This window comes from Ahaetulla prasina, chromosome 4 (genome assembly GCF_028640845.1).
Source record: "Ahaetulla prasina isolate Xishuangbanna chromosome 4, ASM2864084v1, whole genome shotgun sequence".
Classification (NCBI taxonomy): Eukaryota; Metazoa; Chordata; class Lepidosauria; order Squamata; family Colubridae; genus Ahaetulla; species Ahaetulla prasina.
The window spans coordinates 54,175,421-54,190,073 of NC_080542.1; the positions used below are offsets into that span (position 1 = coordinate 54,175,421).

A 14,653-nucleotide genomic window follows, 5' to 3' on the forward strand; every position below is an offset into this window, starting at 1 on the left:
CAATTCAGTGGTCAGAAAATGAGGGTCTTACATTTTGGCACCCCAGCAGCTGTTGCTGCTCTACCATTGCTGGCATTGTTGCCAGTCCATGGAGCCATGGTTGGGGATCACTGTCTTATAGATAGCCACTTATATATGAACCAGCAGTATGTTGCAACTGCCAAAAAAGCAGGGGTGAAATTCAATTTTTTTCCCCCTGTTGGTTCTATAACCAGGCGTGGCTTGGTGGGCGGGCTTGGTGGGCATGGCTTGGTGGGCATGGCTTGGTGGGCATGGCTTGGTGGGCATGGCTTGGTGGGCATGGCTTGGTGGGCATGGCTTGGTAGGCGTGGCAGGGGAATGATATAAAAACTCCAGTCCACTCCATTCCGGGGCCAGTCAGAGGTGGTATTTGTCAGTTCTCTGAACTACTCCGGATTTCTGCTACCAGTTCTCCAGAACCTGTTAGAACCTGCTGGGCTGCACACAGAAGATCGTGTGAAGTGTTCATATTGCTTTATACTGCACTGGTAAGACCATACTTTGAATATTGTATCCAGTTTTGATTAGCATGATACAGAAAATATGTGGGGATGTTTTACTATTCTGAAAGTATTTATTTTATTGATTTAATTTATATGTCTCCTACACAAGGGGACTCTGGGGTTGAAATTGTTCAGTAAGTCATTATATTAGTGAGCATTTAATTATACTGTTATGTATTTATGGCAAAATACCCAAATGGCTACCATATTAGAATATCTTTCCCCCTCTCTCCACCAGTTGTTAGATATATATATACTGTGTGTGTTTGTGTTTGTGGTGTGTGTTTGTGTGTGTGTGTATAGAGAGAGGAGGGGGGGAGAAAGAGAGAGAAAGAGAAAGAGAAAGAGAAAGAGGGGGGAGAGAGGGAGGAAAGGAGGGAGGGAGGGAGAGACCCTCCCTCCCCCTCCTGTGTGTGTGTGTCTGTGTGTGTGTGTGTGTGTGTGTGCGTGTGTGTGTGTGTGTGTGTGCGTGTGTATAGAGAGAGAGAGAGAGAGAGAGGAGGGGAGGAGGGAGGAAGGGGAGGAGGAGAGACCCTCCCTCCCCCTCCTGTGTGTGTGTGTCTGTGTGTGTGTGTGTGTGTGTGTGCGTGTGTGTGTGTGTGTGTGTGCGTGTGTATAGAGAGAGAGAGAGAGAGAGGAGGGGAGGAGGGAGGAAGGGGGAGGGAGGGAGAGACCCCTTTTCTTCCTCAATCCCCCCTCCTGGTCAGGATTTAGTCCTTTTTCTTACTCTTAATGTTTAAGATCGAAGGACATTTTTGCATATTTTCTTTGTGGCATCTTTTAATTCTTAAAACTAATACATAAGTTAGTTGAGCAGTGCAGATGTTAACACTGCCTTAGGGCTGTCTGTCCTGGGTCTGGTTTTGCACAGGGAGAGAGGCAGTGTCTGCTTCCAACAGCTTGACGTTCCCTGCTCTTCCCTCTGCCCTGACTGCCCATTTGGAGCTTTCTCTTGGATTTCACAACCAAGTTGACTGAGTGAATAAAAAATTGCCAAGTTGAGGCACCCTGGGCCTTGTAAAGCTGCAGGGCTGCGAACGGCACTTTGTTGCCGGCAGGCAGGGTGACCTGGGATGGCCGTCCCGGGGTTACAGAGGTTCTGGTAATTCCGAATGGGTGGGGAACTGGGAAGGAGAAGTTAGTCTCACTGAAGCAAAGCCCCCGGGAGCAGGGCTTGCTCCTGAATCTCATTTTTCACATGTCTCCTGCACTCTCACTACTAGCCCCGTAAGAGGAAAGGAGGTGCTTCCTGTTATTCTGATTCAAATCTCAAGCTGATCACAGGACAGAAGCAGAATGCCTATGCTTCAGAGTGGTAGACTGTACAAGATGGATGTCCATGCTCTGCTCTTGGGACTATTTTTGCTGATTTTCACAGGTAAGTGGTTCTCCAGGTTGGGTAAGATCTGGCACAGGATGTTTGGGGCAGTGCGACACTGGAGAGCTCATAGTAGCCTTGGTCTCTAGACTGGCAAGTACAATGAGGTCCCTCACCCACACAGTTCATCTCGGACAGGTTGGAATGACATTTTAGGGAATGCTGAGGGGATGGTTGGACTTTGGAATCCAATGCTCAGATCTCTCTGTGATCCTGCTTCTTATCTGAATGGGCTTCATATTGTAGGTCTAGCCCTGCCTTCTGTTCCCTGCATGTGCCCCACTCAATTTATTTACTTATTCCTACATTATTTTCCCTGATCCCACATCATCACTATTTATTTTCTGCCTCAAAGAACCAATGAGGGTATTTTACAGATATAAAATCCTAAGAATTGAGTTGCCTCTTTTCCTTCCCTTCAGTTTTGCTTATACTCCTCCATCCCTCCAAAGGAAGAATGCCAGACCAAGTTTCTCTATATCCAAGCTGTATAAGGCCTTTGGCAGAATTTGTGAAGCCACTTGCATTCTGACCCTGGCTGAAGTGGGAATGAATCAGATTGTCTTGTGATATATTTGCAGCTCTCCTTTTTCTTCTTTTCTTTTTGTTTGCAATGATTTCAGAGAAGAAGTGAAAGAAATAGGTAGTTTGCCTTAGTGTATGGAGATTATTCTTGTTAAAAATGGTTTGACACTGTGCAGGAGATGCACTTTCCTATCATATGGGTGTGAAGGGGTAAAGGACCTCTGCTGTTGGCCAGATCCATTTACTGATTCTCCAAATCCTTCTTAGAGATCAACTTATGGGATCCAAACTACAGTTTGTCAAAAGTAGATATCAGATGCACTTTGCTTATAGAACTGATGTGTTCAGAATGGCACAAAGAATTAATCCAAATGATACACTTCACAGTTTCAAATCTGACAACTGCTACACATTACTGTGGGGAGAATGCAAAAAACAGCAAATAAATACTTTTTAATAGAGTTATGCAGAATCTCTTAACACAACATCTTGCTTTTCATTATAGCAATTCCTCAAATCGAGAGAAGTGGCATTTGTGTCAGTGGGACTGAAACCAGTGGGACTGAAACCAGTGGATTAAGTACTATGGAACAAAGCCCACGGTCCAAGTACTCAAACCCAAAGTCAGGTACGTCTTTATTAGGACCAATATGTTCAAAATCATAACAAAGAAGCCTAATGTTTTAAAATATATGTTAAGGACAATGTGATCAGATGCTTAAAAAAGAGTGGAAAGGGGCATACAACATACAGAAAGATGGTTAAACCTTATTTGAGGGGGGGGGGAAACCCCATAATTTTTGAAAATCTAGTTGGTATAATGTAATTTATTTGATTCTGCATCTCTTCTTCTACTTTACTATATGACTCCAACAATGCATGCTTCAAAGAATCTGTATTAAATTTTCTTTTTGTCTCACTTTCCTTTCCCAACTTTTTGTGGCCTTATTTTGATTAATTAAGAGTTCAGTCTTGGAACACTGAGCATAATTATGTCCATGTTAGGCTCTTTGTGACTGGGATTTGGAGTTAAAATCATACAATGACATCCAACAGCACAATGCAAATTGCGGTAAAGGCTACCTCAGGTAGAGAAGAGAGGATAGAGGATTGTTATGGTTAATGTTTTCTCTGGGGTGGGATTATGCTTCCCATTGTTTCCAAACTTGTATGTTAGTTTGCACTTAACCTATCTTGAACTTTTAATAGGATTTTCTGCCCCCACCCCCAATGGTTTCAGTAAATCTGGACTTCTTAATTCTGAATTTCTAATAGTTAGAATTTTTCTTTTTTCTCAGTTTTTTACATTGTTTCTGTTTTCTCTCAACTGTAGTGGCTATTACACTTCATACTTATTCTGGAACAACAGTATCTCCCCAAAGTGCTACTTTCTCTTTCAAAAGTCTGAATCTTACCCTTCAGGAAATTAAAGGTAAGCTACAAATGAAATGTGAAACGGGGTAAAGAATTTGGGTAAAGGTTTTCTTATAGTGCTAGAATCCAGGCTTATCCCACAACATAGAATGGAGGAAGAAATGAATCACACACACACAACACAACACAACACAACCCAAACAACACAACTGACTCACACACAATGTAAAAGCAGCTGCATTTCACTCAAAATGGCCCCTGCAACATGCAGGAACCTCACACAGCCACAAAAAGCTCAAAAACCAACTTTCACACTTTACACATACACAACACAACACAACACAACACAACAGACTCACACACAATGTAAAAGCAGCTGCACTTCACCCAAAATGGCCCCTGCAACATGCAGGAACCTCACACAGCCACAAAAAGCTCAAAAACTAACTTTCACACTTTACACACACACAATACAACACAACACAACACAACTGACTCATACACAATATAAAAGCAGCTGCACTTCACCCAAAATGGCCCTTGCAACATGCAGGAACCTCACAAAGCCACAAACAGCTCAAAAATCAACTTTCACACTTCACACACACACACCACAATACAACTGACTCACACACAGTGTAAAAGCAGCTGCACTTCACCCAAAATGGCCCCTGCAACATGCAGGAACCTCACACAGCCACAAAAAGCTCAAAAACCAACTTTCACACTTCACACACACACAATACAACACAACACAACACAACAGACTCTTTCAAACACACAAAATGCCATATACAGCTTTCTGAGATTTTGTGTGTTTGTGTAGTTAAAGTAAAACACTACAGAAACACCTCAAATCTCAGAAAGCTGCACAAATATTTTATTTATTATTTTATTTTATTTATTTTTTTAGATCAGGGGTCTCCAACCTTAGTAACTTTAAGGTTTGTGGACTTCAATTCCCAGAGTTCCTCAGCCAGCAAAGCAGGCAGATTAAGTTGCTGACTGAGGAGATGGATTGCAGGCAGGCAGATTCAGTTACTAGCTGATGCAACTGATGTAAAGCATGGCTTTGCCAGCCTGAAAGGAGCAGTATTTAGGTAAGTGCGTTATCGCAGCCCAGAACCTCTTAAAAGGAGGTTTTCTACAAGCTCTTCGGCTGAAGAGCTTGTAGAAAACATGTTTTTTAAGGTTCTGGTGATGAGGAACTCAGCTAGGATTGCCAGAAGAGCCTTTTAAAACCTTTTTTTAACAACCTCTTCGGCCGAAGAGGTTGTTAAAAAAAAGAGTATAAAGGGTTCTGACGATCTCAGCTGAGCCACAAGATCATCAAAGGCTTTTTTTTTACTTTTAAAGGCATGTTTTCGGCTGAAGGAAAACTGCTTTTCAAAGTAAGAAGAAAACCTCTGATGATGGTGTGGCTCAGCAGAGGCAGGGGGTGGGGCCAGGGATTTTTGCTACCAGTTCTCTGAACTACCAGCCACCATTGCTACCGGATCGGGTGAGCCTTGTACATCTGCCTTGATGTCAATCACACATATATAAAAGAGACAGCTTCTGGGTTAGGAGTGCTGTTCTCAGAAAAGATTACTTGGAAACTGGGGAAAATCTGATACTAGATTTCTCCTAATGTCAGAGTTTTTCCTCAACATATTGTGCCTTGATCCCTAGAATGCCAGCTCCCAAACCGTAGAATAATTTCCTCAAGAATTCTTCATATCAAGGGGATACTATCATTCTTTTGCTTCTTTACCACAATTGTTACAATCATCCAAACTTATTCAGGCTGGAATAATTAATTGTCCTTGGTGCAGTTGTTCCTCTTCTTTCTGATGATCTGAGGAAAGTTTTTACACATTTATTAACTAAGGTCATTTTGAAAGCTTGAGTTAAAATAGAAAAAAAGATATTGAAAAAAGATATCCAGAATTAGTTTGCTTCTGACTACTTTGTGGAAATGTTGTGCTATCTGATGAAATAAAATAATAAATAGCATTCCGTGTTTGTAAAGACAAGTCTGAATTGGAGTTAATCCTTGCCTGAGTCAAATCAGAAGGGGAACTTGGGGATAGTTTGATAGTTTTGATGGGAAATTTCTACTAAACACCTTTCTCCATTCCTCAGAGACTTCTAGCAGTAGATGACCCAGGTAGATTTCTTTCTATCTCACGATTTCTCACAACGTAATTTCTTATGTTTTATTTCTTTTTTATTCTAGAATTTATATACAAATATCATACCGGTCAGTGTTGGGATTTGTTTACTGTGGAGATGAACAATATCAGCAAAATATATTGGTGCGATTGGAAGACTGTTCGCAGGTATTGCAGTTTCACCTTTTACTGACCATGGGAAATGTAGGCCGTCCCTAATCTGGCAGTAAAAAAAAAAAAGCAGTAGGAAATATGTACTTTCAGACTTGGAAAATTCTGTTAATGTGATTTTACAATAAAGTAGAATTAGTTCATCTATTCATGTTTGCTGTCTGGTCTACATGGGAAGCTGACACCTGTCCTGTCCACTTTTTTGTCCTGGTCTCACAGATGTTTTTGGCCGTCTCTGTTCCATTCAAACTGAACGGTAAAAAGGAATTTTTCCTTTCTAAAAAGGAAATAAGCCAGGCCTATCCAAGTCTGTTTCTTTTTTGGTACAAGCTTAGTTATACCAAACTAACCAAACTGAATCTATTCAGAAAGATTCTGTTATAATACTTTTAGAATAAAATAGTACTAATGTGAGAATTTTTTAATGGGTTGGGTTGCGTTTGTATCTTTTCATCTTTTGCTGAAGAAAAGATGAAATGTTGGATTCTAAAATAAGCTTAATGGCAGTTGAAGTACCTACTGTAGCATAGTGTACTATCTGACTCATGGAGCTGATGTTTACTGCAATATTTTACTGCTTGCATTTAATAGTTTACTGCTATTTTTTTCCTTGAGATGCTCCCCCTTCCTTGGGTTGATTCCTACTTTTTTTTCCCGAGTATCTTGCTTACACTACTAATTCTGTTCCTATTTTCTTATTTTGTTTCCTGGACTCTTGGTTACCTTTATAGGCCATACAGTCACCTGAGAAAATGCTTGGAAAATGGAGCTGATAAACTGGAGCTTAACTACCCCAATTCCATCGCTGAGGAATACGTCATCCTCAGCCACCAACACTTCTTCCTCAATTGCACCATGGTGAATCAACCACTTCAAGACCCTCCTGAAAATATTTTGCTGGCTCTCATCATAGCCCCCCTCTTCATTATTCCTTTCTTGGTTGCTCTTGTTGTGATGAAGAGCAAAGGCAGTGAGATAATATTGTGAGTCCTAATCTTTATGATTTGAATCCTTAGCGCCGCGTAATGGGTTACTTGTCTCAGCTTCTGCCAACCTAGAAGTTTGAAAGCATGTAAACAATGCAAGTAGAAAATAGGGACCACCTTTGGTGGGAAGGTAACAGGGTTCAGTGTGCCTTTGGCATTTAGTCATGCTGGCCACATGATCACGGAGATGTCTTCGGACAGCGCTGGCTCTTTGGCTGTGAAATGGAGATGAGCACCTCCCCCTAGAGTCAGGAATGACTAGAACATATGTGCGAGGGGAATCTTTACTTTTTAAACTTTACGAGATGATGTGACAGGGCCTCCTAGCCTAAGCAGCATAATTACAGCCAACTTGATTGGTCTCACACTTAGGAAATTTCTCCTTAGTCCAGTTCACAATAATATTGCACAATAAAATAGCTCTGTTCCAATATTTAGAATAGAATAGAATAACGGAGTTGGAAAGGGTTTCCTTGCCTTAATCCTGTCAGTTTCTGTTGTTTATTGACTCGATTCAGTGTGTATCGGCTGCATTCCAGCTGCAACTGTTAAGTAGAGCTATTAACTGAAGGGAGAGAGCGAGAAAAAAACCTCTCTCTTGCACTTTATTTTTAACTGGTTCTCCGAACTGCCTAAGCAATTTAATAACAGTTCGAGCGAACCAGTGAAAACCAGCTGAATTTCACCTGTGGGTAATGCCCTATAAAATAGTGTGTTTCCATGTGGGCAAAGTATTAGGATAATGTCCCTTGTCTTTCTCTCTATTAAGATTATGGCAAGCTTTGCCTATGTGGACTTCTTTTTGTACATAATCTGAACTAACTGGAGATGAAATGGCCTCTCTGCCCTCTTTTCAGTTACAAGTTTCACTACTCACTTTGACCCTTACCTTTATTCCATATGCAGGAGATGTCCAAGATAACACCATGGAATAAAGCTGCATTTCTCTCCTTTGGCAAGATGGAACAGAAAAAGAACAGAAGATATCTGCTAAGTGGATCAAGAGAATGAACTGAAAGTTGGTTTAAGTTTAGCAAAAAGAATTATGAGGGACATTCATGACAAAAATTAATTAAATAATGAACAGTTAGTAGAAATGACAACCTACCGTGTTTCCCCGAAAATAAGACCCTGTCATATATTTTTTTGAACCCTGAAATAAGTGCTGTGCCTTATTGCCTTGCACTCAAAAGGCTGATTGGGCTTATTATCAGGGAATGTCTTATTTTGGGAGAAACAGGGTAGAAGAGTTCAACGTAGTCACATTTTGGCCATTGTAACTATTTTTAAAATGAAATGCAATTACATTTTTCTATACTAGTAGCATATTACTATTGAGACAAATTAGAGCTATTGGCTCTTTCATTATTAACTTCCTCCTTCCATTCTCTTATTTTTTTCTCTCCAACATTTTAGTAGCAACTTTAATTTGAACAAACCCCAACAATATAATACTATTGCCTGACCATGGCACTCTAACATAAACTCTAGAAGCTACATACTTTTTTTCAAAAAAGCAATTTCCCTTCCATTATGTGTCCTGCAAAGGAAGACATTTAGATCAGTTCAAAAACTATGTTCAATATTTTTGGGAGATTGAAGATATAAGGAGCAATAAAACTTCTATGGTTCTTCAGTGCCTCTTATCTTTCATCTTGATAATCTCTGTAATTACTTCTTTTTTGAGGAATTGTCAAATTGAAAAATCCTGGCCCCCAAATGAGCAACATGCAGAAATTACTGAAGAAGAATAACAGATACAACAGATCAGCAGATGGATAAACTTGGCAGTTTTACTAGACATTCATTCATTTATCATAATTATTTTTCTAGGACAGATATATTTGCCTTCGTTCATGTTTTTTTAGAAGTGAACATTTGATTCTTCTTCTTCTGTAGCTTTTTCTTTCAATGTTCATAATACTATGTAAGAAAAAAAAAGAAAACTGAAAGAAAATCAGTAATTAAAATAGGCCTCAATGCCAGAAAATGTTTCCTTGTCATGACACAGATATCCTATAAATGAAATTGCAGAAAAATCATCTATTTTCAATAGTGTGATTTTTGCAAGTAGTCAGGAGTTGCTAATAAGTATCCTTTCTGTGCAATTCCTTTCATAGGGAATAATTTCTCTTTTTGTACTTCAAATAGCAATGAAGATTATGGTATTCTGTTAAAATCTTTTTATGCTAAACACTGCTTTCTTATTTTGGTTTTATGATGACAATTATTCACTTTAGTCTAGTTCTGTTCTCTTTCATTTTGTATACCATCTGAGGGACAATGCAGCAATTTATTAATATTTCAAATAAAATAAACATTGAGCATACTAAACAAAGCTACTGCTTGAATTTCATTTCTACTAATATTTTATTTTCAGGCCTCTCATCCCACAACAGTGATTCTGACCAGTGTACAATGTTTAACATCCAACAATTAAACCAATAATCTATGTATGACATTCTAGATAAATGACACTTTCCAATCATATCCACAAAAGGGCTTGTCCTATCTCCTGTTCTAATGCCTTGGAGAAAGGCCAATTTTTTTAAGAATATCTAGATTTCTGGGGGAAGCTTTTTGCACAGGACACAAATCATGCCCTCTCCCTTAGGAGCATGCCCTCTCTGCTAGATCTGGTGGCTTGAGCAGAAACAATGAGAAAAGGCAGTCTTGTAAATGTGCAGCTCACAGTATAGCAATGTTGCATGGGTTAGCATGAGATACCCCAAAACCGCCTGTGTAGAAATTAACATGTGCCTGAAATTATGACTGCAAGCAACCAGTAACTACTACAGTATACATATTTCAGTATATGTATCATATAATTTCTATGCACATATTTCACTATATATATCATATAATTTCTGTATCTTGTAACAATCTAGAGGCTAAATTTTGTATTACTTGCAACTGTTAAATGCTTTTCAGGGAGATTCCACATAAAGCACATTGCACTTAATTCAGGGCATAACTGAGATATTGATGTTTGACTAAATCAAGTGGGTCACAGGTATGTCGTTGTTAGTTGCGAAGTCATGTCCGACCCATCGCGACCCCATGGACAACATTCCTCCAGGCCTTCCTATCCTCTACCATCCTCTGGAGTCCATTTAAGCTCATGCCTACTGCTTCAGTGACTCCATCAGCCACCTCATTCTCTGTCGTCCCATTCTTCTTTGCCCTCAGTCTTTCCCAGCATTAGGCACTTCTTCAGTGAGTCCTTGCTTCTCATTAGGTGGCCAAAGTATTTCAGTTTCATCTTCAGGATCTGGCCTTCTAAAGAGCAGTCAGGGTTGATCTCCTCTAGGACTGATTTGTTTGTTCACCTTGCAGTCCAAGGGACTCGCAGGTATAGCTACCAAGATAGATTTAAATGCTGTTCTTTGTATAGCTGTACTGTGTAGCCAATGACTGCTGAGGTCACGAGATACTGAGAAAGTGAACCTATTTTTTCCAGGGAAAAAACCCCATCCAGAATCGGTTAAACCCCAATTACCAATTCTATTTTCTATAAGAGCTGTTCTATTTTCATTGGATCTAATTTCAGTTTGGTCTTTTTCATTCACCCCATTATCAAACTTAGGTAACATTCAGAAATACTAAAGTTAGATAGCAAAAAGCAGGCGATACTTGGTATACTAAAGCAAACTAATGGTAACCCAGGCCAAACTCTAAATATTCTACATAGTTTAATATAGATGCTGAACAGTATAAGGCATATAAGGATACATAGGACATTATAAATCAAGCCCCCAGCACTAATGTACAAACATATTGCAATAGGAACCATTGCAAAGCAATCTCCTTATGTCCAGTCTTAGCAGATTAAACAAAAAATTTTCCATAATCAGTGGGATGGAGCATGTCCCACAGGCTAAACCTTGTTTATGTACCATTTGTATCTGTTTCAGATAGCTCAGTTTTGCTTAGTCTTACTCACCTTGATACATAATCTTTATTTAAGAATTAGTTTACTTAGCAGAAGGTTCCCAGACATAGCTCGGCAAGATCATTTTTTATTATTATTTCAGAGAAGAATGAAATCATATACACGCCAGAGTTTTGTCTACTGAAACACACAGAATCAAAGCCTTCTAGAGATTTGCGTGCTTAGGTTCTAATCTTCGCCCACCTGTCTTTCTAAGTCAGCGGTTATTTGACCATTATCCTGATGACCTTGGAAGGCGCCTGATCTGTGTAGGCATAATGGGTCCTTCTAGCCTGACAACCACGGGTTTTTACTTGACCAGCTTCAATCCTTTTTATTATTCTCTATTATTAAAAAAAATGTAATTACTAAAAGTGGTATATTTGTTTTCACCCAATCCCAACATCAATGAAATCATTAGTTTAATTGGTGGAAAGATTACAAAATTTATTTTTCATTGGAGGAGATTCTAATACCATAAATTTTTGGTATTCAGAGGATTCACTGAATATAATTTTGAACAATATAAACAGTTAATTTTATGCATGCTTTCATAGCTACTTATGATATAATTACATGAAAATCCCCTAACATGGCAGATAAAGCTTCTTTTTGTTTTTGACCGATGTGCTTTGTATAAAGCACTAGTCAAATGAATATAATATGCAGTGTAAATTACCTTAGTAATATCCATCTATGGCATAGGTTCTCATTAAGTATATTGAAAACTTGCAATAGTCTTAATAAAATAGATCAGGGGTATCAAACTTGATTTCATTGAGGGCCGCATCAGGATTATATTTGACTTCAGGGGGCCAGGATGGATGTGGCCAGCTTGACATCACTCGTGTTAGGGGTGCCTGTGGAGGCCCGAGTGCTCTGCCGGAGAAAACAGGCTCCTGAGCTCCATGATGGCCTCCTGTAGCCCTCTGCCAGTGAAAATGGAGCGTGGGTGGGCTGTGCGTGCCACCCTGGGGCCCGTTTTTGGCTGCAATGGCCCCCTGCAGCCTCCTGCCAGCAAAAACAGAACTCAATTTTCGCTGGCAAAGGGCTGCAGGAGGGCTGCCGCGGTTGAAAATGGGGCCCAGGAGGGCTGCAACCAGCCCTGCCAAGCTCTGTTTTCACTGGCAGAGGCACCGCAGGCCGGTGTTTCGCTGTTTTCAAGGCAGACCTGCAGGCCAGATTAAGCACCCAGTGGGCTGGATCTGGCCCCTGGGCCTTGAATTTGACACCCCTGGAATAGAATATGAATGTATTGTTTAAAGTTCTAACCAAATGGTTTCTCCTTTGGATGTAAAGAGGAGCATATGCTTCCCCAAAACTAAAAAAAAAAAGCAGTCTAAGACTTGAACTGAGCAGTTGGATGTTCGGCTGAGCATTTTTGAAATTTGAGTAGAAATGTCTCCCATAAGGGGATATACAGGTCAACTTACAAATGTTCATTTAGTGACTGTTCAGAGTCAGAATGGCACTGAAAAAGATGAGTTATGATCATTTTTCACACTTACAACTGTTGTAACAACCCCATTCTCATGTGATCAAAATTCAGATGCTTAGCAACTAAATCACCATCATCATCATCACCATCATAGATGGAAGGGATCTTGGAGGTCTTCTAGTCCAACCCTCCTGGTCAAGCAGGTGATCCTATATCATTTCAGACAAATGGATGACCAATTCCTTTTTAAAAACCTCCAGTGATGAAGCACCTACAACGTCTAAAGGCAAGCTGTTCTACTGATTGATTGTAATCACTGTCATGAAATTTCTTATTTCTAGTTGCTTCTCTCCTAATTTCTTTCTTCTCTCTTAGTTTCCATTCATTGTTTCTTGTCTTGCCTTCTGACCTTTTGAAAATAGATTGACCCCCTCTTCTTTGTGGCAGCCCTTCAAATATTGAAACCCTGTTATCTTGTCTCCCCTTAGTCCTTATCACTAGATTAGACATACCCAATTCATATGTTTTAGCCTCTAGCCCCCTAATCATTTTAATTGCTCTTCTCTGGATTCTTTCCAGAGTTTCAATATCTTTTTGAAACTATGAAACCATCATATTTATGACAGTCACAGTGTCCCAGGTTCAAATGAAATGCTTTTGAGGCAAAATAAATGGGGAAGCCAGATTCACTCATCAACCATGTCAATAACTTGACAACTGCAGTGATTCACTTAACAATTGTGGCAAGAAAACTCATAAAATAGAGCAAAAATTCACTTAACATATGTCTCAATTTCGGGCTCAATTGTATTTGTACATTGAGGACTCCCTATACAACAGGAGAGCACTTAATCCAAACAATCAATGTAAAATATATAAAAATTAAAGTACAAACTTAGTTGCATTGCTTTCATTTGCAAATATAAACAATTCATAAAGGAGGCAGGATAATTATTTCAACTGTTGTACTGTAAATATTCTATTCCTTTCTTTCTTTCTAAGCTGGTCTGATGGGAGCAAGGAGATTCAAGGAGCCATGGATTCTCTCTTCTCTCTCCCTCCTGTCTTCCTTTGTTCCTATTGTTTTCCATAGGAAGGGTGAGTCCATCCCTTTTACAGACTCTGGTTTGTCAGATCAGCATCGAAGCTGATATAAAGGTTAGGTTATTATGGACAACCAAAGAAATTGAGGGGATATGTGTCTTACTCCAGAATGTTACAATAGTAGGAATCCATACGACTAACATTTACTTAGAGAAGAGCTTAGCTGCAGCTGCACATCTCTGTGGCAAATGGCTACCTTGATTGGGGGTGGGGGATAAGCTGTCAGGTGGCAGTTTAATGTAAACACCGCTAATTTTACAAATATATGAACAAAACTCAGCTATACTTTAAAATCTAACTTTCTGTATACTTTGCAATGGTGTTGCAATTAAAAATAAAGTATACTAAAGAAAAATCTGACTAAAATGTTTTTATTCATAAAAATAAATTATGTAAGACTGTGCAATAGGAAAATCATAATCATAATAACAGAGTTCTAGAATACAGCTCACCTGTTTGGAACCCTCACCATATCTCTGACATCAATACAATTGAACGTGTCCAGAAATATTTTACAAGAAGAGTTCTCCATTCCTCTGTAAACAACAAAATACCTTATCCCACTAGACTTGAAATCCTGGGCTTGGAAAACTTGGAACTCCGTCGCCTTTGACAAGACCTAAGTTTAACTCATAGAATCATCTATTGTAATGTCCTTCCTATCAAAGACTACTTCAGCTTTAATTGCAATAATACAAGAGCAACCAATAGATTTAAACTTAATGTCAACTGCTTTAATCTAGATTGCAGAAAATATGACTTCTGTAACAGAATCATCAATGCTTGGAATACTTTACCTGACTCTGTGGTCTCTTCTCATAATCCTAAAAGCTTTAACCAAAAACTTTCTACTATTGACCTAACCCAATTCCTAAAAGGACCATAAGGGACGTGCATAAGCGCACAAACGTGCCTACTGTTCCTGTCCTATTGTTTTTTTTTTCTTCTTCCTATATATTGTTGTGATAAAATAAATAAATAAAATAAATAAATAAAGAGTTGGAAGGGACCTTGGAGGTCTTCTAGTCCAACCCCCTGCCCAGGCAGGAAACCCTACACCATTTCAGAC

At 39.4% G+C, this 14,653-nt stretch overlaps 1 protein-coding gene across 2 annotated transcripts; it reads left to right on the top strand.

Moving 5' to 3' along the window:
• The first annotated feature begins 377 nt into the window (after positions 1-377).
• RAMP2 (receptor activity modifying protein 2) lies at positions 378-9,449 on the top strand. Of its 2 annotated transcripts, XM_058183397.1 has the most exons (7): positions 378-509; positions 1,748-1,902; positions 2,933-3,055; positions 3,761-3,859; positions 6,020-6,122; positions 6,857-7,108; positions 8,018-9,449. In XM_058183397.1, exons 2-7 carry the CDS (start codon positions 1,821-1,823, stop codon positions 8,031-8,033), a joined length of 675 nt encoding a protein of 224 aa, XP_058039380.1. In that variant the 5' UTR covers positions 378-509; positions 1,748-1,820; the 3' UTR covers positions 8,034-9,449. The 2 variants fall into 2 exon arrangements, with proteins under 2 accessions (XP_058039380.1, XP_058039379.1); XM_058183396.1 differs by lacking the exon at positions 378-509 and having other exon boundaries at positions 1,527-1,902.
• The last annotated feature ends 5,204 nt before the right edge of the window (positions 9,450-14,653 follow it).

Excerpts from the sequence above, each read along its gene's own strand:
- RAMP2 (XM_058183397.1), top strand. The coding sequence starts at position 1,821 with ATGCCTATGCTTCAGAGTGGTAGACTGTACAAGATGGATGTCCATGCT. Across the intron at positions 1,903-2,932 it reads ATTTTTGCTGATTTTCACAG|CAATTCCTCAAATCGAGAGA; the intron begins GTAAGTGGTTCT and ends TTTTCATTATAG. Across the intron at positions 3,860-6,019 it reads TACCCTTCAGGAAATTAAAG|AATTTATATACAAATATCAT; the intron begins GTAAGCTACAAA and ends TTTTTATTCTAG.